Here is a 23,740-nt window from a genome sequence, read left to right as displayed (position 1 = left end):
GACCAGTTTGTGCAAGAAGGCGGAAGTGTACTGCTGCTGGAACCCGGATTGAGAAGGGGAGATGCGCGGCCTGGACACGAGGGCTGGCTGGGTCCCAGCGTGTATCCTGGAAGCCATCCTATGGCTCCACTTGCCGCTAACAAGACTGCACGTGCCACTGGGGATGCAAGGTTCCACCCCAGCGTTAGGCAAGTCAGGAGAAAGCTGGTGCATCTGAACATTAATTTAACTTACACATAGTGAACAATAGTTCTACATTAAAGGTAGCATGCAAATTCCACGTGCGTTTTAAAAATAAGCACAGACAGGGAACTTTAAGGATATCCGGGCTGTGTCCCAGGTCCCCCAGGGGGCTGGTTGACTCCCCTGCCAAGTGAGAAGCACATAGAAAAACCTGCTCCCGTATGACCTGGATACAGGAGGCTCTAGATTCTCAAGTCAGATGACCTCCAAGATAGCGGTCAAAGATGCTGAGGTTGGAGTTAAGAAAAACACAAGTTTCTGTGGTCAGAACCTAAACAGAAGGCACCGCTTTTTGAGATGGCCCGTCCACACCTGTCCAGATAACCGCTCACGACATCCCATGCAGCCAGGATAACGGTCAGGCTGCAGCCTCTGAAATCCCTCTCTCCAGGTCAAGGTGTTCCAACTAGCAGTGTGTTTTAAACAGTTTTACAAGTTGAACGCCTTTGGAGAAGGCACGTCCCTCCAATCGGCAAAACACCCTCTCTCCCTCTGGTCACGTACTCAGACCCCCTGCAGGCTGGGGCAGCTGCCTGGCCCCTGGTGACATTTAGGTTTTGTGAGGATGTGACCAACTCTCTGATTTGGTGCCGTCGTCCTGATGACTGGGCTTCTGACGTGTGCCTGAGATGCAGGCACCCCTGGTCATTTTGCTGCGGCTTGTTCCCTCGTGCCTCGTTGATGGGCTCAGGACCTAAGCGGCCATAAGACTGAATTTTTGCCATTGACCCTGGCCTCAAACCCAGAGCCCAGCCTCTGGGCGATAGACCCACTCTGGGCAGGCCCTGCTAGCATCTTGCCATGTCCCGCTTCTGTGTTGCCAGGTGAAGCTGCCAGACTGGACTTGCTCTGACTCTGTAACACCAGAGTCTGCCTTACCCAGGGCTCGGCCCACCTGCTGGCCTTGATCCTGCACAACAAACTAGGCCCGTTCAACCAGTCTATGATTTAACAGTGCACGCAGATTGTATGTTTTAACGTTGTATCTGGAAGTAGCGACCTTAATGTGATTTGTACACTTGACACTGTGGCACCTTTTAATCCAGTCATTGCTAGGTACTCAATGCTCATTTCATGAGTATCGAGGGTGCAGGAGTTTTTCAGTGTGGCCCCAGACCAAGAGCCGCTGCATCACCTGGGAACTTGTGAGAAATGCAAATTTCCTGCCCAGGCCTAGTGAATCAGAAACCCCGGGGTGGGACCAGCGATCTGGGCTTTAACACGCTTGAACTTTCGGAACACATGTTAGACTTTGAGAACCCCTGCTGCCGTGCGTGCCGTGGCTCTGCCAGATGTCAGCATATCCGGATGAGCCCAGGATCCCCGAGAGTGAGCCCAGGGTCTCGCCGGCATGATGGCAGCAAGAGGGAGTTGTAGATTAGTGTAAGCATCTCAGTGAACCCCAGCAGCCTGGCCAAGGCAAGCTTTGTGATTTAGATGGAAGCGCCCTACCTCGGAGAAGGAAGAGGTCCATCTATCCGCCCAGCCAGATGGAAATGGGACTTGGCCTCTCTGACTCCCATGTGGTTCCCAAACAGCCTGGTCCCCACGTGCCCTCTGCATTTAGGGAGCGCAGGATTGGCATGGGCTGTTCCTTGCCCTGTCCAGCTCTCTGCCAGGATTTCAAAAAGAACCACACCAGGTTTTTCTTATTGAAACCACCGACTCACGCAAACCATTTTTTGGAAATCTCTACATATTTGTAAAGTAATATTTTTTAAAGAAAAAAAATTAGAAAAATTCTACTCACTTTCTAAATTTAAAAATAAATTTAATAACTTAAAAATAACTTAATAGAGGAGGGAAATCCCTTTTTGTGCTGTAAGAATAGTGTTTTGTTTAGATTTAAACCCAAGTGATCTTTCTCTTTAAGTCTGAAGTATCATTATAACGTAATCGATAAATATCCAAAGTAAAGGATAAAATTTGAAATTATTCCCATCTGTTTTCTTTGTGCTGTTGATGTCAAGTACTGCAGGAATAATACCGAAGACGCTCAGGATGGGCAGAAATTACCTGTAGATAATGTTCAGTATTGAATTTTTGAATGTGTAACGCTCAAGGAAGGCTGCAATCTGCATGTTCTTTTAATCACCCTTAAAAATGTGAAATCTTTCTGACAGACCAAATGAGAATTAGAGCTATATTTTATTTCCTTTGAATCCCCACAGCTGGGCACACAGTAGGACCTAATGTCTAAGTGAATGGGTGAATGAATGAACAAAAGAAGCTTATATACTGTATAAAAGACTTTTCTGTGCCTAAAAAAAAAAAAAAATGCCGAAAAATAAATTTCATCCTTACATTGGGAGCACTTAAGATTCATTCGGGGAACAGAGATTAAAAAGTTGGAAGGAAAAGGATATTTGAGGACCAATGGAGAGAAACCCCAAAGATCTGTGTCATTACCCACCCACCACCCCTGTTACTGTGCTTTGGGGTAACCAGTCCTCTTTGTTACTACCTTTTACTCTTCCCTTGAACTTGGGACTTGGGATTACAGAGAAGGAGGCAGAGACCCTGATAATGGTGTCTGTCTTTGTCTTAGTTCAGGCGGTCTTACAAATGCCACAGACGGGGCAGCCTGAACACAGACATTTACTCCCCACAATCTGGAGGCTGGAAGCCCAAGGTCAAGGTGACGGCAGGTGATTTCATGCTGAGACCTCTTCCTGGTCATAGGCGGCCACTGTCCTGCTCTGTGCTCACACGACCTCCTCTTGGTGGGGTTGCAGGGAGAGCGAGCTCTCGGTGTCCCTTCTTCTGAGGACACAAATCCGATCAGATTAGCGCCCACCCTTATGACCTCATTTAACCCTAATTGCGTCCTTAGAGGCCCCATGTCCAGACACAGTCACACTGGGAGTTGGGGGATCAGTGTGAATGTGGGGGGAGATGATTTTGTCCATAGCATCATGCATATAGGGGGACCACTGAGACCAGAGGGCGTGCTTGGGGTCCTTAGCAATGATGGTGTGGTCAGTTTCTTTAATTCACCTGAGTCTTCCTTGACACTCTGAGAGTGTCTGATTGCCTAGTGTTCTTCTTTGTAAGACTGCAGAAACTTTCTGGGGCAATCCCCTGAGGGTACTGCTTTAAGCGAGTATATCTTGGTACTTGCTGGGAGCCGGATGGAGTCCAGCCACATCCAGGCAGAGATGCTCTGCCCTGATCCAGGGAAAACGTCTCACCACATATAACCGCAAACAGCAAAGACAGGATCCAATTCACTCATTTATTCAGTAAACACTTCTCACTCACCATGTGCCTGGCGCTGTACTCAGTGACTTAGGGGTGACGTAAGACTCACTGGTGGATGGACAATCCTTTTGGCCTCACCGAGGAGGAGACCGGGGCAGAGAGGCAGGTCTGAGCAGTGGTGAGGTTGGTCCTAGGATGCCTCTGGAGTCCCTTCATCAAACCAGCTTCGGGGGGAAAGATGCCCGACCCCTCCTCAAAGGGCCAGCGCATCAGAGGCGGTGCTGGTCGTCCTGGGGGCAGGTGGGAGTCACGGAGGGGAGTCCAGCTCCCGAGGTGATGAGGGGGTGCAGGAATAACCAGGCAGCCACCTCCCGTCTCCGGAAAGTCCTCTCCTGTGGCCCAGGGGCCCCGGGACCTGCTGAGGCCCTGTGGAGGGCACGCAGGGCTGCCTGGCTAGAAGTTCTCATCCTCTGCAGGCTGAGGTCTGGTGAATCCAAACCCCCGGGGACCACACAGCAGCTCGGATCCTCCATGGCTGCCATCGGGTGCTGCCACTGTGCTGTGGTTTCCTCTTCCTTCTGGGTGGCTTTTTCCAGTAGCATCAAAGACAGAACTGGCTGGCTCTTTTGGAGTTTGGTGGCTTAAAATGCCAGCCAATAGCCACTTCCATGGTGCGATGGAAGTGGCAGAAGGGCCGGCCAACTCTCACCCCATTTTCTGAGGACACCGTCCAGAAAAGCTTGTGCTGGAAAGTAGGTCCTCAGATCATGCTTTAAATGGACCTGGGGAGGAATCACTGGAGTGGGAGGCTCTGCAGGAAACGCGAAATGAGCTCATGCTTTGGGACCCACGTCCTCACGTTTGGCCTTGCGCTGTGTGTCCAGCTTCTTCAACGCGGCCCGGGTCAGGCTGCATTAGGATATGGTGTCTGTCACTCTCTGTAGCCACAGAGAGAGGCCTGCAGAACAGACAGCTTTCAAAGCCTGAGTTCTCCTCACGTCCTAAACCTCCTTGCTTTCCTGCAGAAGCCCTCTGTCGTGGCTCGGGTTCCAGCCCCGGGAAGAGGTGCTGTCCCCTTGGCTGAAGTGGTAATGGCCTCTGTGCCCTTTGAACAATTTAAGCACGTACCGTGACGGGTATGGCGTTGAGTTTTATTATCATGGTCTTACAGTGGTTTGGTTTTGTTTGTGCTTCCCCCTTCCCCAAATAGTATATTTGAGGAAATAGGCCTCCAGCATCATAGAATTTTCTGCTTGGGAATTCCTTCCCTCCCCTACTCCCACCAAACATTTTGTTGAGAAACGCTTCCACCCTCAGGTGTTGAAAACTTCACTGCAGCTTCATCATTAAAGAGCTTTCGCTGGGCAGAGCCGAGTCCTACGTTAGGGTCACAGAAGAGTGAGGGCAGCGGGGTGGGTACCGATCGGCCAGTTGTGGAGGAGATCCACTCTATACACAGGGTAGAGGTTTGGGCGCCCAGTTCTTTATCCGGACAGGAACCAAATACTACATCACTCCTCGGCTAGTCCGTGCGAGAATAAGTCCCAGCTTCTGTTAATGGCGAGGAGAGTTTATTCTCTGTGATGCAGGAAAACCCCTCCAGCCCCAGAGCTGGCCTGCTCCCTTTCAGAAGGTCAAATTTGATGTTTCAAACATGTTACCAATTATTGAATCAGAAGAACAGAAGTTTACATCAGTAGCTTTGGTGTTCTTCCTGGTTTAACATTCTAAGATTAATTCAAATCTTTGTTTGAGAATTTATCCTTATTGGTTTACTTGGTGGCAGTAGACTGTGGGTGGAGGTAAGAGAGGGGAAGTGACAGTCAACATCGTATGGGACCAGGGTCCCAACCCCAGCTCCACCCCCTCATGGGAACTGGGGGATAGCGGTCCCCACCCCCCAGGCTTGGTGAGGGTAAGCGGGAACAGTGTGACCTGCACAGAATGGCTCTGGGCCGTGGAGGAAACATAGTACGTGGTAACAAGGAAGAGGTCGTTATTTTAGCATCGTTAGAAGTCTGTTTTCTGTGCTGAGGCTTTTCCATGGAGTTTCGTGTCTCGGAGTCTTTGGTGATGTCGCTGCCTGTTCTGATGCATTATGCTTGTCGTTGAGAGAAAGATGATCTTTATCCCGGAGCCGAGGGAATCAGAGCTGACAGCGTCATTAGCCAGCACGCCCACCCGCGTGGCCCATGTGAGGGCTAGCGCAGCCCTGTCCCCACCACGTGTCCTTTCAGAGTCCCCGGGAGCCAGGGGGGTGATGAGCCTCCTAAACGTCCCAGGAGATTCCAGGGTCCCCTGGTTAAGACATAGGCTGTTACCTAAGTACTTCCTGGATATCGGGTGGGAGGAAGTGTTGTCATGGAGATGGCTGGGAAATGTTTTGTATCCACTAGTTCATTATTGATATTTTTAGCAAGTGAATGGGTAATAGGGTACTTTGCACCTTTGCCTGTGGTTTCACAGTTCAGTGTCAGGGCCCCCGCAGCTCACAGCCCTCAAGGTGAGTGATGACCGAATGGTGGGCGGAAGCTGGCACCTGTGCCTTTACAGGTGCACCATGAGTCCCAGGTGTACACACCCCTGAGCGCCAGACACCTGGAAAGCATCACTATGACCTGAAATTATTGCCGTGCCAGTTCCTGATTAAGAAGTAGATCACAGGAAAGGATGTACGCTTTCGTGAGGTGTTTATGCACCACTGCTCAGGAAACGTGTAGGAAAAGCGAGGTCAGCTTGAAATATACAGACATTCTGCCAGGTGAAAATAAATGATGGAAATGAGATTATTTCATTCTTTGGGACAATCTGAATTGTTTTTGGCTCCCTTAGTAAATAATGATCTGTGATGGGAGACATTATAAAAATTATTAAAAATTTTAAAATTTAGAAATTATAAAAATTCAAATAAGGTAATTTTCTTCATTTTTTGTCTTGAAAAAGCATACTTTTTAGCTAAAAAGAAAGCTATTGTCTTCTTCAACTTAAAATTTCAGTGTTTAAGATACACTATATTTGTGAATAACTGAAAATTTAATGCCTTATGCCCATATGTTAATATCATTTGTGCTGACCTTATAGGATTCAGGTCAACGTATCCATGGGTTTAACTAGAAATGTAAATATTTTCCCAGCTATTCTGATTTTGATGGTGCTTTCAGTAGCGTTTATTAGTATTGAAAGTGTTAAGATATCACTGTGCAGTCATGCTTGAGGAATTAACGAGAAGCTGTTTTCTTTCTTCCTACGGATGGCCAATTTGCTTATTCACCCACTGGTTCATTTGTCTTAACCCACTCAGCTAGCAGAAGGGAGAGTGCAAACATTCCCCATGACCGTGATTTGTTTCTCTCTTTCAGTCACGCGATGATGGACCTACTGGTTGAACTTTGCCTTCAGAATCACCTGAATCCGTCCAACCATGCCTTGGAGATCCGGTCTTCAGAAACTCAACAGCCTTTGAATTTTAAGCCAAATACTTTGGTTGGGACCCTGAATGCGCATACCGTATTTCTGAAAGAAAAAGTTCCTGAAGCGAAGGTTAAGGCTGGCCCCGCTAAGGTGCCTGAGGTCAGTAGCACGAGGGACCCTTTGTCATAGAAGGCCATACGCAGTTCCCTGTGACCCAGGGTGCTGGAGGTGCTGAGGAGGGGCTGGCGGAGCCCCTGCTGTATAAGTAATGCACGCTGCAGTTGAGGTTTCCACTTGCGTGGTGGGCTAAGTTAGACCCTAAACTGAGTTTACTTTAGGAGACCGAAGTTCACCGCATTGAATAATGTTTGTTGTGTAGCATGGCTCCTTTAGATACCAAAGAAGAGGAACCAGTCTAGAGCAGAGCCATCCACCAGAACTTTCTGCAAAGATGGAAATGGTCTATAATTCTGCCCTCGGCAAGGTGACAGCCACTGATTACGTGTAGCTGCTGAGCATGTGAAATGCAGCTAGTGTGATGGAAAAACAACTTTTCATTTCTTAATTTTCATTGAAATAACCACAGGTAGCCAATGTCTACCCTCTTGGACTAGTCCTGAAGGTTCTAGCTGAGTTCTGGAGGCCTTCCTATCCACGGCAGAGGTTGGAATATGTAGACGATGTAAACGTCTTCCTAGAGAGAGGAAACAGAAAGGGGTTCCCTCGAAATACTAATGTCAGAAATACTCATTGCAATTTGGATACTATTTTATGCATAGATTCCAGGCTTTTGAGTACTGATTAAAGGTAACTCCAGCAGCTTATTGTACTTTTTAATAAGGCTTTGTGGTGGATCTTTCCTCTCCAGTTGAAAGCAATGCTATTTCATTCTTTTAGATTATTGTAGTGCCTACTAAATTTCCCCATTTTTAAACATGGTAGTTTGGCCAACGGGTCATGTCCTCTAGGTTTAAGTGGTTAATAACTTTTCATGGGTGCTGTCTATACTTTGAGTTTTCCCTAATTCTTCAATTAAAATCACTGTTTAAGGAAATAAACCCTTTTTATATTCTGTGGCTTTTCTTGCCATCTTGAACCCCAGCTGCAAATCCCAGGGGCAGGTGAGCCCAAGTTAATATATGACTCCAGTTTAAGAAACATGGAAAAGATCCATGGTTCCATTTTTCCTCCTAAAATTCATCAAACCCTGGCACTCAGACTGGAAAGGGGTGAGATAAATCTCAGTCAGTTTTTTTTTTATTCAATACACATTTACTGTGTCCACTCTCCAGGATCTTAGAACAATGTGGGTGATCAGTAAAGACCAAACAGAAGTTGACTGCATGAAACTTCAGTCTATTACATTTTTGATGGGTCACTTTATCTGTAGACATGTATAATCAGCTTTAGTCAAATTGATTTTTTTTGATTATGATGTCTATTATTATATGCCTATTATATTTGTATGTCTAGTGTATGTTATATTTTTCTAGCTTAAAATGCATATGTGTGTAGTGTATATATGTCAATATTCATATAAATATATGATACTAGATATTAATATATTTATGTGGGTATTCTGGCTTCTTAAACAAAAATTTGTTGTCCTGTTTTGTGAGGTTTTTCTTTTTCCTTTAAATTGGATTGTTCACAAGAGTTCCAAACCACTTCCCTTTAAAAAATATATTAGTGCCTTGTGTTCAGGTCTGTTTAGAATCCTTGAAAGACAGTGTGTATATTAGATTCCAGATTGAGACCCTCACTGCTGTCCATTTCCCCATGTTGGTGGCAGTTTGTTCATTAGCAAAAGAGATTGGAAGGTAAATTTATTTTTCCAGGCATTTGCCGTTCCTGTTCAGTGTGCCCTTTCCCCCAGGACCCACTGAATTTTGGAAGAAAGACCCGGTGCACACAAAATCGTGCCCTGCTCCATCCTAGTATACACCCAGCCGTGGGAAGATGCACTCACGGAATTCTGCCCGGCGTGTCTTGCAGAAGACGGTGCGCCTGGTGGTGAACTACCTGCGCACGCAGAAAGCGGTGGTGCGCGTGAGCCCCGAGGTGCCCCTGCAGAGCGTCCTCCCCGTCATCTGCGCCAAGTGCGACGTCAGCCCCGAGCACGTGGTGCTCCTCAGGGACAACGTGGCCGGCGAGGAGCTGGAGCTCTCCAAGTCTCTCAACGAGCTGGGGATAAAGGAGCTCTACGCCTGGGACAACAAGAGAGGTGAGGCCACCCGGGGTCTCCGACGCGGCGCCGCTGGCTCTCCGCGCGTGCGTCGTAGCGCAGAGCGCTGGGGATGGGCGTTTGCAGGCCGCTCCGATTCTGTCCAAACCAGAACGGGAGTGGGCGGGAAATAAAATACATGCACTGTAGTTGTACCTCTTTCCCCCAGTCGTGAGCATGCTCGTTACCCCTTGTCTCCTGTGAGCTTCCCTGAGATACGTAAAAAGGGGAAAGGGGAGAATACCGGAGCTTCCCTGAGATACGTAAAAAGGGGAAAGGTGAGAATACTGGAGCTTCCCTGAGATACGTAAAAAGGGGAAAGGTGAGAATACTGGAGCTTCCCTGAGATACGTAAAAAGGGGAAAGGTGAGAATACTGGAGCTTCCCTGAGATACGTAAAAAGGGGAAAGGTGAGAATACTGGAGCTTCCCTGAGATACGTAAAAAGGGGAAAGGTGAGAATACTGGAGCTTCCATGAGATATGTAAAAAGGGGAAAGGTGAGAATACTGGAGCTTCTGCTCTAAAAGAACTTCTCAGAAGCCACGTGTGAACCGTATTCTCCTGGATTTCCTTTTCAGTTGCCATTAAATACTCCCAAGTCTCAAACGTTGCTCGTAATCGAAACCAGTGGCAAAATGCAGTTAGCTATTCCCTAAACCTGCCCAAATGCAGTTCAGTCCCTGGAGACAACACATGATGCTTCCTCTCCATCCTTCTCCTCCCGTGAATGTGGTACCAGCCTGAGATCACAGTTAGTAAGAGGCTCTGGCTTGAGTGAGAGCTTGAGGCCAATGTTGGTACAAAGGCTGTTGTGTAAGCAGATTTCCCTGATTGACACAGGGGCTGACTGTATTTGAACAACTGTGAGACCAAAAAAAAAATATATATATATTGTTAATATTCCTTGACTTTAGAATTATTAAAATGGACTTCACAGAAGTGTCTATTTTAATGAGCTCACTTGATATCCGTTGGCTTTTATTTCACAAATATTGACCAGGTTGGGCTTTTAAAATACACACATATTCAAGTTTTCATGTTTTTCTACAGTTTAAAAAAATTTTTCCCAATTAAAAAAATCTATATTTTCTTATTACCAAACTGTAATGGTCATAGTGGAACCTCCCCTTCCCCCAGCTCTCCTCCTGAAGGTTCTGGGCCCTGGGTCTCATTTGACATTCAAGAAAGGGATTTAGCTCAATCATGTATAAGATCATAGACTATTTATTCCTTCAGAAAAAAGTGTTCTGGCATTTGAGAGTAATGCATCTTGTGTTTTATCCAGTATCTTTTTAAAACACAGAGAAGACGATTCTCAGCACCTGTTGCACGGGCCTGGATGTTGCTGGTGTGTCTGTCTCGTTATATCAGCCCTATTTAAATTTGGTTTCTGGGAATCTTTGGAAACAGAGCTTTCATTTGGCAAGACAGAAAAAGGGAAGGAAAGACAAGAAAAGAAAAATTGCCCCACATTTAAGCATGTGAAAGGAAAAGGCTTCTGCAAACAAGTATTTCTGTTATGTGCTAATCGCTCGGAATATCTTGAAAGGTAGCTGTAGAATCTAATACCTGGGAAAAGCATAGGAAACCAGTCTCTGCATTAAGGAGTGGGCCCAGCAAGCCCGTGTGTGGTCTTCTGGGGACACGGGTGAGGCGGAGAGAGTGGAAACTGCCCTAAGTCTGGAGCTCCCTCCTCTGATCCCCTCACAGGGCAGGATGCGCTGTTGCACGCAGAGAAACAGCTGTCCCCCAGCCCCTGAGTCCTCCTCTGCACTGCCTCGGGCACCCTCCTGGGGACCCTCGCCCTGGGACCCCGGCAGCCTCCCCAGACAAATAAAGGAGCATCACCTGGCATGGTGAGGATGTGCTCTGCCTGTGGCCGACATCCTTTTCGTCTGGACCATAATGTGCCATGTGGGCTGCGAAATATTTGATTATCATCCTTGCCAAACGCCTCCATCCCATCCTACTGACGGTCAGACATTTGAGTAGAGAAGAGAACATTTCTGTCCGTGAGGAGCTCTCTTCTTTGCCCCTCTTGGGTTGCGCCCCCTCCCAGCTGGCAGCTGCCTGGGGAAGGGTAAAGGCCACTGGCAGGAGATGTGTTGTAGGCAGAGGCCCGCCCTGTTCTGGAATTCCTGGCGGCGGCAGCTGGAGAAAGCAGAAGGCTTTGCTGCCGCCTGCTTCCAGGATGGCGCTTAGCAGTCAGACAGCTGCGGGATTCTAGGGGATCCAGGCCAGGGATGCAGGCCTGCTTTGCACTTGGCCTTCTCCTGTGGGACGCAGCAGCCTCAGCCCAGGCTGACACGGGGCCAGGGCCTTGTCAGGTGCTGCCGTGGGTCAAGAAGCCTGTCTTCACTCTCTGTTGCCTGCCTTTTCCAGTTCTTCTGACCAAAACACAGTCGGAGCCTTCCCTGAGCTGCCGAGGTACCGTGAGCCCAGCGCTGCCCCGCCAGCTGCACCTTGCATGGCTCTGGGCTAGGACGATGCACGGGGTGACCTGAGGGGATGCAGGGCAGCACCTCTGGGGGCGTCTGGCCAGGCTGAACTGAGGTTGTGGCTTGGTTTCTTGACTCCCTGGTTGACTAAGAGGAGAACGTCCCTTGGGCGAGGGTTCGTTCTGTGGTTCTGATTGGTGAGCAGTGAGGGAGCTGATTGTAGAAAACGGCCCTTTATGAACACAGAACTTCAGGGCAGAGCAGAAGTGGTTCCATGCAGGAGAGGCCCCGTGCCCTTCTCACCTGTGCTTACCTGCCCTCAGGGTCCATCCTGCCTGCTGCAGAATCTGGGGCAGTGTGGATTGTGAAATCTGACCTTTTCTGTCATAGACAAGTATGTAAATGACTGGTCCAAATTTTGCATTCATTTCTTATAAATTTTGTATATATGTATGTATTATGTATAATACATACATACATATGCATGCACATATGTACATAGGTGTGTATGCACACACATATGTATTGGGACTTATTAAATCTTTTGGACTACACACACACACATAACACACACACACACTCCAAGAGGGTCATTAAAATCCCAATGAGTGTTTGGATTTTATAGAAATTTCTGTCCATGTTTGGTCAAGTGTTTAACATTAGACTCTGTTTCTAGAAGGAAAAATAATGCAGAAAACCTGGGCTTTGTTCTGGAGCCACAGTCTACGTGTCGTGTCTGACAGTGGTCTCCCTTCATATTCCTCACCTGTTACCTCCTCCGTCATACAGGGCAGATGGATGCTACAAAGAGAGGGCCTCTCTTTTAAGAAGCACCATAGACACTTCTCCAAAGAAGACATACAGATGGCCAACAGGCACGTGAAAAGATGCTCAGTATCACTAATTAGTAGAGAAATGCCTATGAAATGCCTATCAAAACTATGATGAGGTACCACCCCACACCAGTCAGAATGGTCATCATTAAAAAGTCTGCAAATAACAACAAATGCTGGAGAGGATGTAGAGAAAAAGGAACCCTCTTACACTATCGGTGGGATTGGTGCAGCCACTATAGAGAACAGTATGGGGGGGGTCCCTTAAAAAGCTAAAAATAGAATTACCATATGATCCAGCAATCCCACTCCTAGGCATATATCTGGAGAAAACTCTAATTTGAGAAGATACATGCACCCCTATGTTCATAGCAGCACTATTTGCAACAGCTAAGACACAGAAGCAACCTAAGTGTCCATTGACAGACGAATGGGTAAAGATGAGGTACATATATACAAAGGAATATTAGTCATAAAAAGGAATGAAATAATGCCATTTGTAGCAACATGGATGGACCTAGAGATTATCATACTAAGTGAAGTAAGGCAAAGACAAATACCATGTGATATATCACTTATATGTGGAATTTAAAAAAAAATGATACAAATGAACTTATTTACAAAACAGAAAGAGACTCACAGACACAGAAAACAAACTCAAGGTTACCAAAGGGGAAGGGGGGAGGGGATAAATTAGGAGTTTGGGACTAACAGATACACATACTACTATATATAAAATAGATGACCTGCTGTATAGCACAGGGAACTATACTCAATATCTTGTAATAACCTATAATGGAAAAGAATCTGAAAAAGAATATATCACTCTATATATCTATATCTATCAATCTAGCTAGCTAGCTACCTAGCCAACTGAAACTAACAGAACGTTTTAAATCAGCTATACTTCAATTAAAAAAAGAAGCACCATGAATAGATAGTTGGTTTAAGCAGAAAACTCATACATATGAAGGCTTGATCAGTTCTGAGTGATCTGATTTGGGGATACTGTACGGCTGAGGGCAGCGGGGAAGGTGAATCAGAGCTATTTTGACTGTTCTTTTACGACCCCCGTGATGGGGACGGTCACTTACAAATGTGCACATTTCCCTGCAATGCAGACCCAGTTCCCCTCTTGCATTTACAAGCTTGGTGACCCGGATCTGGCCCCCGACGGCTTGCTCCATTTCTGCATCCGGAAAAGTGGACGTTTTCAATGAGCCAGTCCTCAAGGGCCCCTGTGGCATCCTCTATCCGTCCACACCCCTCAGTTCATCCGCATCGCCTTCCAAATCACTTTGAAACTTCCAAACGGATGAGACACAACCTCCCCTGCGTTTTTATTCATATCTAAGTCTTAGTAAATGAGAGTAAATTGAAACAAAATAAATTCCACACTCAAATTGCCATCCATTTAGAACCATGGCTTCTAGGTCTTGCGTATTTTCTCCAGGCCTGGCTGCGGACCCGGCGGGGCACCTTGCGGGTCTTGGCTGATGGGAACACTGTCAGGAAAACCAAGAGCTCTTGCTCTGCCCTCCAGCCTGTCCTTCCGCAGTGCCTGCCAGTCGCAAAGCTCACAGGAGGCCCCATCAGTCCAGAATCTCCGAGCCTCACCTTTGAGATTATACCTTCTGGTTGGGGCCCAGCTCAGAGCCAGGCAGCTGTGGGCTGTGGCCTCTCGGTCCCCGTGGGGCGGCTCTGTGCCCTGAGCCCGAGCCTCAGTCCTGGGGCTGGAGACCAGCCACTCCCCCTGTCCAGAAAGAGAAACGAGAGGCTGAATTTGTGATCCAGTCTCACCGTTGTGTGGCTGGCGAAACAGCCTGTGTGCCAGTGACGTGTCCTCTCTCCCTCATCTCTCAGGCACTGTCATATCCTGCACTTTCTACATCTGTGTCACATAGCAGTCAATTCTAGAAACATCAGAGGTACAAGCATACATGATGGTGCATACTGCTGTCCACATATAGCTTTACTCTGCAGCACAGAATATTTTGCTACAGGCTCTGGGCCTAACAGAGGGTTTTGGTGCAATTAACTGTGAACCCTACGTGCACGTGCGTTTCCAGGGGGATGCATGCCTCACCTCTGAAGCCGGTCCCCTCGCTGGTTTGGATGTCATGTGATGTGGGGACCGCTGATTGGCCCGGCTGGAGCCACCTGCATGAAGCTGAGAGGCCTGGTTCCTGGGACTAAAACCGGAGCCTTTGCCACTGACAGAATGCAGGGATTCAGGGGCTTGGTTTTTGCTTCACTGGGAGGACAGTATTATGTTAATGCATGTCACAAAGGCTCCGGCTTCCACGTCTGCCTTCTCGAGTTGGAATATGCAATTCTTGGTTAGCAGATGAGAAGTTCACCGATGTTTACCTGGTTTGGGTTGGTATCTTGGTGGCAGAGTTTGTAAAATCCAGTCCACATTTTTCCACCAGTGGTTTGGTGGTCCAGCAATTGGCAGCGGTGTGGGGAAATTAATTTTTCAGTCCTTCAGCAACACCTAAACATCTTTTCCTCTGGCCGTATCTGTGTGCCTTGGAAGAGAAGAACAGGATGAGCGGATGACAAAGGCCTGGAGTGGCCTCCGGAGTGTCATCGATCAATGAATAATGGTCACAATGGTTGTGGTGGCACTGAGGGTGCCAGGCTTGGGCATCTGAGTCACCCTCAATCTGCAGATGGGGAAACTGAGGCCCAGTACGCCCGCACGACGGCGTCCTTAAGCTCTGCTCCGCTGGCTGTCAAGTGTGGTCCCCACAGCTTAAGCATCCCGGGGGGGGGGTGTGTGTGTTGAGTGGGGAGTGCTGGGCCCCATCCCCAGAGTCTCCCACGTGGGCATCTGGTGTGGCCCAAGGTCCCAGGGATGCTGCTACCGCCCGTCCTGCCTTGCCCTGCAGACCATGGCCCTTGGCTGTGTCGCCGGCAGCCTGAGCCGTCTGGGCTTTGGTGCGCCATCTGGAACTCCAGAGCTTCCATTCGAGCTCAAAAATCCCGCTGAAGAAAAAACTCCAGGAAATGGAGAAGATTGAGGACCTAGAAGTCAAGAGTAAAAAAAAACAATAGAAGAAAAAACAGGTCCCCTAGAGAATGTAATGAGAAAGGAAAACATCCTGTTTGAGGTAGAGGAAGAAAAATCTGGGGACATGGGTCATGGAGCAGCCGACGTGATTCTTTCAGATGTCCCCTGGGTAAACCATCGCTGTTACTCCACGTTCTGGAAACGAGTGGGCTCCTCAAGCCGGGAAGCCGTTGATGTAGTTTATGTTTTTACCGCCACCCTCATAATTCTTAAAGCAGATGTTTAGCACAGATGTCGCAGTCCTGAGAGCTGTGCTGTCCGGTCTGATGGTCACAAGCCAGGCATGGCCGTCAGGCACGAGGCATGTGGCCAGTGCAAGCTGAGATGTGCTGTGATGTGCATATTGCATTTTGAAGGCTTAGTACCAAAACGAATGTAAAACACCTCATCGATCATTCCATATAGATTATGTGATGGAATACTAATATTTTAGATCTATTGGGTTAAATAAAACATTATTCAAATTAATTTCACCTGGTTCTTTTTGGTGCAGCTGTTGGAAAATGCAAAATTAGGTATATAGTCCCATTATTTTTTGTTGCACAATACTGCCCTAGAACTTCTGGATTTATTCGGGGTTTTTTTGTTTTGTTTTGTTTTGTTTTTACAATACTAAAGATTATAAGAACCTTTAGAGGTTTCATAAACCCAGCTGGAGGCTTTGAGGTGACTCAAATGCTTTGAGAGAAATAGTTGATGGTTTTGCTCTCTTCTAAGAACTAAAGTTTAAGACTAGAGTAAAAAAAGCATTTGTTGATATTTTTAAAGTGTTTAATGTTTCATATGCTGAAAAATAACTTAGTACTTTTTTTTTTTTTTTTCCCCAGAAACCTTTAGAAAATCATCACTTGGCTACGGTGAGACAGATAAAGAGAAGAAAAAAATTCTGGGATTTTTCAAAGTTAATAAAAGAAGCGATAGTAAGGTAATTGATTCAGTATCAAATATCAGTCAAATTGACATACGATTCTGCATTCTGTACAAATAGTTTCTTGAGATGTTTGTCCTCAGCCTATCTTGGAATTTATCTAAATACACGTAGGAGTCCTCAGTCCTTCAGAGAGTAGGGTGTGTGTTGTGTCAGTATGCACAAATGCCTCTCATATCCCACACTTGGTTCCTAAAACAGTGGTCTTGGGTGATGGTGTTTAATTCACCAGCAGAACACGAAGCCATGCACCCTCTCTGCTGGTACCTGCACAGTCCTGGAAGGAGGTTGAAGCTCAGTAAACAACCTCTGCATGGATGGATAAGTGAATGCATGGTACGGTTAAGTTTATATAAATACCCAATATCCCGACCAAATGAACCACATCTTCAGAACTTGTACAACCTGGTGCAGCCTCAAGGAGCTGCCCAGGGGCCGCTTTGTGGAGAAGAACATCAGTTGTTGAGTGGGTCCATTTGCCAGTAAATTTTAGACGTTCCCTGCTCCTCCCCATACGATTTGGGAACATGCTGAATAAGTTAATTTTATTGATTTGGTTGATCTTAGTTAATAAATCCTAAAACTGTAATTTGGGTACAGTGTTATAAAGTCATAGTACAGAGAGTAAAAATGAACACATTTAAAATCATCTTTGAAATTCTCAAGCTATACATGCCTTCTAACTACCAAGAAAGGAAAATGCTTGTGAGCTCTATTGTGTTGGTTTAAAAAAGGTTTATTTTGCTGGGTCAAGTATTTTCTCTTAACTAGTAGATGGCACTAAAAAAGACAGAACCATTGTGGGGAACGTTAGTCTTTAATCCGCCAGCTGGGTTTGGAAGCGTCTGCCACCCACGGAACGTTAGAGGAGGCGTGAGTAGGGTGGACGCACGTTGGTCCAGAGCCCTCTCTGCCCATCGCATGGCCCTTGCATCTGTGCACCAGCCTGCACGTGTCCTGACCTTCAGGAGCCCATGGGGTCAGAATTACCATCCACCCCATGTTCCTGATGAGGACGCTGGGGCCCAAAGAAATAAACTTGCTCAGGGTCCTGGGGTTAGATCCCAGGTCAGCTTGTGGTTCGGAGGTGAGAGGTCAGTGTGCAGGCTGGGTGGAAGCTGTCAGCCCAGAGAGAAGCCATCATCTGAACTAGTGAGGGGTCCCTGCCCTCAGGAGTTTCTGCCACACTCCGGTACAGTGCTCTTGACTGCCTGATGCTTTGACTGTGGATTCTTGATTCTCTGTCTTATTACTGATTGTGTGTGTTTCCCCCCGTTTCCGTGTGTCCTTTGAAAATCTCTGCTCCGTGTGTGTCTCTACTTAAGATCTTCTGTGCCCTCACCCCACTATCCTGTCCCCCTCCTCCCCCATCCTTTCCTCTCCTGCCAGAATTACTTGAAATTACAGATTCAGTTTCACATTTGAATTTCCCTTCACTCTCTTAATGTTGGGTTTCTGGTTCCTGTCATCTTTTAAAAAAAATTTTATTGAAGTATAGTTGATTTACAGTGTTGTGTTAATTTCTGCTGTACAGCAAAGTGACTCAGTTATATATACATATATTCTGTTTCATATTCTTTTCCATTATGGTTTATCACAGGATATTGAATAGAGTTCTCTGTGCTGTATAGTAGGACCTTGTTATTTATCCATCCTATATATAATAGTTTGCATCTGCTAATCCCAAACTCCCACTGCATCCTCCCCCCACCCCTTGGCAACCACAAGTCTGTTCTCTATGTCTGTGAGTCTGTTCCTGTTTCATAGATAGGTTGGTTTGTATCATACTTTAGATGCCACATATAAGCGATATCATATGATATTTGTCTTTGTCTGACTTACTTCACTTAGTATGATAATCTCTAGGTCCATCCATGTTGCTGCAAATGGCATGATTTCATTCTTTTTGATGGCTGAGTAATATGGCTTCTGACGCTTTGAGGTCAGTTGGCTGGGACTGCAGGCACCGCTGGCCTCTTTGGTTCTCACAATTCTAATTCACAGAAAATCTACCCATTCCTCACACCAAGAGCTCAAGAGCCCTTCTTGTATCTTCCTGCTTTTGAGACATGAAACTGCCAGCGAAGTCAGTAGAAAATCTAGAAGTGCCTTTGTTTTAAACAGAATAAGAGCCTAATGCATGTGGTGATTTGGCAGCGTTCTCCATGAGAGTCTGAAACACCTGTGAAAATGCCACCGATGGCGAGGAAGCCTGGTCTGTGGGTCCCAGGGGCTTTCCCTCTGCCGTACCCCATCTTTCTTCAGTCTTAGACTGGCTAGAACTGTTTTTCCTTTCTCATACACCTCATCTTTCCCTCTCATTTATTTTATTTTATTTTGCGCTCAACTGCCCTTATACAGTCGTAACCTTACTGGATTATTTGTTGTTTTGGGCATTAACCTTTTCCTTCCTTGCTTCTCTCTGTTTTTATTGTTTGAGATGCTGTGCTAAATGCACCCTCCTTTAATCATCTATAAACCTGGTGAGAGAGGCATTATCAACCCCATTTTACAGGTGAAGGAGCCCAGGCTGCACTCTGAGCAAATCCCAGGGCTAGTGTTGCCGGAATTCAGACCCGCCTGTCTTTCCAGAGCCATGGCTCTCACCGTCCACACACTGTACACTGCCTGGCAAGCCTGGGTCTCAGGTTTTCTTCATTAATAGCAGGAGGGTTTGGAGGAAATTATTTTTTATTTTTAAAATTTTTATAAATTTATTTATTTATTTGTTTTTGGCTGCGTTGGGTCTTCGTTGCTGCGTGCAGGCTTTCTCTAGTTGTGGCGAGCGGGGGCTACTCTTTGTTGCGGTGCACGGGCTTCTTACTGTGGTGGCTTCTCTTGTTGCGGAGCACGGGCTCTAGGCACGTGGGCTTCAGTAGTTGTGGCTCGCGGGCTTAGTTGCTCCGTGGCATGTGGGATCATCCCAGACCAGGGTTCGAACCCATGTCCCCTGCATTGGCAGGTGGATTCCTTCCCTGGCAGGCCACCAGGGAAGTCCTGAGTAAATCATTTTTTAAATGATTTCTAAAATCCTATGATGCCAGATAGTCTACACATGTCTGAGAGCAAAATACTAAGAATGGAGACATTTAAAATTAAAGTGAGTCTTTGTTATCTACTTAAAGGAAAAAACATGCATATGTGTGTGTAAAATCTCAATAGAGAATATGCTTAAAAAGATATCATTTTGGCTGAAGTCAATGAGGGCAAATATCCTTCCTTGTTTTAAAACTTTGGTATTTTAATGTTCTTTCAACGTGATAACTTTCATTTTGACATTACTTATTCTCCTAACCAAGTAGTTCTGAAAATACCTTAGAATCACCTTAAGATCTAGTGTAACATTTGGATTCTTGGGTCACATCCCCAAAGATCCTCATTTGGGAGAGCAGGGTGTGGCCCAGAGCTGTATTTTCCAGGGCACCTGGTGGTTCTCTGTCTGGAGGTCACCACACCATCAAGGGAAACCTTCTTTTAAACAATGAAGTGAGATGTCATTACTGTTCACCTTTTGTGGGTAGGGAGTGAGGTATTTGGTGAGTTACTTTGATGTGTATCCAATCAATCAGCAATGCAGTGGTAAACTGAATTTAAAACCTAGAAATCCTCAAAACCTACTGAATTAATTGGTTTCCGGAGCTAATTGATCAGCTCAGACCCGCTGCTGTTTTCATATTGCATCTCTTCTAAGCAAAAGAAATGCTCTGGGGAAAAAGACAAAATGAAAGCTCATACTCCGTGAGCCATGAATTTCAAAACTATGGTTGTCAGATCTGTGAGCACTGCTTAGGGGCTCTTTTAGAGCAGCTTTCAGGTTCCTAAACTGAGAAATCGAGGCCGTGGATTACAGCTGTTTATGCAGACGCTGCTGCCCTGACGGACGGCCAGGCTGGCGTGGTTTGCTTTAATAATTGCTAAGGACAACTGTTCTGTGTGACCCTGCTCTCACCTGGAGATGACGGGGTCCTGCTTCTGTTCCAGGCAGAGCAACTCAGGCAGCCGGGGGCGGAGAGCGATGAGGACGCCACCAAGTCCGCACTGGGAAGGGGCTCGAACGTGAGTACTAACACCGCAGGGGCTTCGCGCTAACCTCGTGGGGCTTCCGGCGGCTTTGCACCACCTTCCGGGAAATGAAATTATAGATTAGTTTAGTTGTTTTTTGTTTTTGTGGGTTTCTAAAAACTAGATAGATGCACAAAGCGTCATGTGGCTTCTTTATTAGTTGCCCATGGTACATTCAGAGGATGAGCAATATGTCACTTTCCGAATGTGTTAGTTTGCAGTTCTCCAGCCCCAGCCGGCGTGATCGGGAGGGCCCTTCATTAGAGTAACTGAGTTACAGCATCCGAAACCACTTCCCTGAACTCTCAGGAGCAGCTGATGGTTTTGGAGCCACACAGCCTGTTTCCTAAATTCTGCAGCCATACGTTGAAAGAATTTTTTAAAAACTTTCTGTGCCCTCGCATTTCAAAGTTGGCATACAAAAAGCTTCTTCATAATTTTAAATACTTGAAAGAAAATATTTCATAGCGTCTTCTAAATATTGACATTTTATATGTATCTAATAAAGTTTGATACCATCACTTTAAAAATCACATAGATACATAGACAAATCACATAGAGAAACTCTTCTATAACAGTAAAACATTTTGCATTATTATTCTTTTTCTTCATTTCACATTTCCATACTGGTTCCATGTAAAATTGTATTCTATTCAATGTATATTTTGTTTTCAAAAGTCTGTTTTAAATAGTTGAAATGAAATGTGATACAAAACAAGAATGTCTATCTAAATTAGATTTTTAAATTTCATGTGATCATAAAACTGTGGGTAGGAAAATATTCTTCTAGATTGAGTTATTACAATTGCAAATAAATAAAAACAATATAAATATATTACAACTGCTGATATATAATTGTTAAGCATGAAAAGGAAATCTTTCTTGAAAAGACATCTTTTAATAAGATGAAAGGTAATTTTAAAATTTATTCCATATACCCATTAATGAACATAATTTATGGATAAAACCAGAAAAGCTTCAACATTAATCGTGTGACTCTCCGTTTTTATTGGTTTAAACCCTGAGGAAATATTTTACATAAATACGTACAAGAGGATGAAAAAGTTTACTGCTATAAAAGTGCCTTTCAATTCTTTGAAGTCCTTCTGGTCAATCACATAGAGATCTATTATCAAATATTATTTTGATTGATCTTTTATCTGTACCTGACTAGGTTCTCGTTTAATTGGTCAGTAGCCAAGATTTGGAAGCCATTTGACTTGCCAGGGGGGTTGTTACTCAATCACACTAAAGTTATTGACTTCTGGGAGGTATAAGAAAAACACTTTATCAAGATTTCTCAGATAATAATTACACTCATTACTCAGGGGCACTTTCTCTTTTTTTAAAATAATGTTTGAAGACATCTCTCCCAAAGGAACAAATACAGTAGAAATCAAATAATATATGTTGTGAAAAAATTTTTTTATTCATAAAGTATTATATACATATAAAGGAGTATTATCATTAAGTGTGATATAGTTTCTGAAATTGTATAAATTGTTTCTAGATAATTAAAGTAAATCAAAATGAGCAATTTGACATCATACTCTTCTTTTCATTCATGTTATATTTTTCAGAAGTCTCAAGTTAGAACTACATGTGTCCCAGCTACTGATTTTACTAACATGTTTATCTGAGCTAAGGGATAGCAAAGCTGACCATTTTTAAAAATTGAGATGTAATCAACATACAACATTGTATTAGTTTCAGGCATACAACATAATGATTTGATGTATGTATATATTGCAAAAGGATTACCACAATTAAGTTTAATTAACATCCATCCACCCAAAAAAAAAATTGTGACTGTGTGTGCTGATGGATGTCACAGGCACTTTCTAAACCTAATATATCATCAGTAAGTTTTGAGGAAAATGACATATTGTCAGTTTTCACTCAGGAAATTGACATATTGTCAGTTTTCACTCACTTTTGCCAAAATAGTGTTTTTTAGTGAATGTTAAAAATCTCATCCCAAACTTTTAAGTCTATTTTTGTCATGATCTTAGGTTTATAGATTTAGCCCATTCAATTTATGGAGAATGTCTGCCATATAAATTAATTAGCAAAATGGGCCCTTATTGTCCAATCAAAAAGCCAAATCACATTTACTTTTGGTTAAAAAAAAAAAGTCAAGTCATATTTTTAATTTGAGTAAGTGTGTTAATATGTATCCTCCTGACAATTATCAATCTCAGTTCTGAATCTAAAGGTAGCTAACTATAGAGTCTCAGTTTCTCATCCATCACTTTAAAAACATAGGAGTTTAATGCCCTGGACTTGATGCTGTTTTCCCTTTTGATTCCCATATTTTAATGCTCTTTGAAAATCAGCTCTCAACTTTCCTGACAACCAAATCTTGCTGGTTTCCAATAAGAAGGATTTAACTCGTGGTGGGAACTCAGGCCAGGATGGAGCCTGGGGTGGCCGCAGCTCGTCCATAGAAACGCATGTGACCAGTATTCTCATCCGACCCCAAATTAACCTGAGTACAATTACATAATGAGAAGGTCTCTTCTTCAGCTGTATAATCTTAAGCAAGTCTTTCCTTGCCATAACCACATCAGCAATGTGCTTCTTTGCTATAAAACAGACTTAAATCCACTGAGAATGGTTTAAAATGTCCGTGCACTCAATTAGTCCGTAAGGCTTATCTTTTGTCAGCCTCAATTTTGGCCACAGATTGTTGGAAAATGTCTTCTAATATTTCACACACTCTGCCAGCAAACTTTGTGTTTGAGTAGAGGATCTGTTAAACTACCCTGTAGGGCTTGACTGCTCACACCTCTTTGGTTATTACAGCATGCCAGGAGTTACTACTTTTTCTACAGCAATGGATGGTAGCATAAGTTTTGCAGTGGGCATTGCTAATTTGTGTGAGATTTTTTTTCTTATTAATGTAGCCTAAGAACACATTCATGACATTATAGACAGATGATAGATAGAGAAACCTAGGCAAAAAGTTCATAGGAAATATCCAAAGCATTTATGAGGAAAATCATAAAATTCTACAATTTTGTGCAAATGGAAAGACGGGCCATATTCTTAGATATGAAGACTCAACATCATTATGTTATCAGGTTTGTTGTAGAGCTAAGTGAACTGATTACACAGAGCAGTTTAAGGGAAGCAGGAAGAACATTCAATACAGATATGGAGTGGTCTCTAGGATTTTTTTTTTTCATTTTTTAAAATCATGTGTGACTTTTACTAGAAATCATAGTCAATAAAGGAATCTGCAATGTGGTAGATTAACTATTCACCTGGAAATAAGAGTTTACTGGGTTTGAAGTCCTAGGGCAGGATAGCACTTAATAAAA

General features: G+C 44.8%; 1 protein-coding gene across 17 annotated transcripts in view; it reads left to right on the top strand.

The window, feature by feature from the left end:
* The window catches only part of COBL (cordon-bleu WH2 repeat protein), a 270,313-nt gene that overhangs the window by 93,792 nt on the left and 152,781 nt on the right, over positions 1-23,740 (top strand). For 7 of the 17 annotated variants that reach the window (XM_082473250.1, XM_082473239.1, XM_082473238.1 and 4 more), the window contains 3 exons: positions 6,804-7,014; positions 8,851-9,079; positions 16,255-16,352. In XM_082473250.1, the coding sequence (XP_082329376.1) occupies positions 6,804-7,014; positions 8,851-9,079; positions 16,255-16,352 (538 nt within the window). Of the gene's footprint in view, positions 1-6,803; positions 7,015-8,850; positions 9,080-11,462; positions 11,508-16,254; positions 16,353-20,336; positions 20,412-23,740 lie in introns of all 17 variants that reach the window. The other 10 variants (XM_082473237.1, XM_082473249.1, XM_082473246.1 and 7 more) reach the window with 3 other exon arrangements.

This window comes from Balaenoptera physalus (assembly GCF_965194825.1).
Source record: "Balaenoptera physalus genome assembly, chromosome: 8".
Taxonomy (NCBI): domain Eukaryota; kingdom Metazoa; phylum Chordata; class Mammalia; order Artiodactyla; family Balaenopteridae; genus Balaenoptera; species Balaenoptera physalus.
Note: the sequence above shows the minus strand (reverse complement) of the source record. Positions and strands in the feature narration are given on the sequence as shown.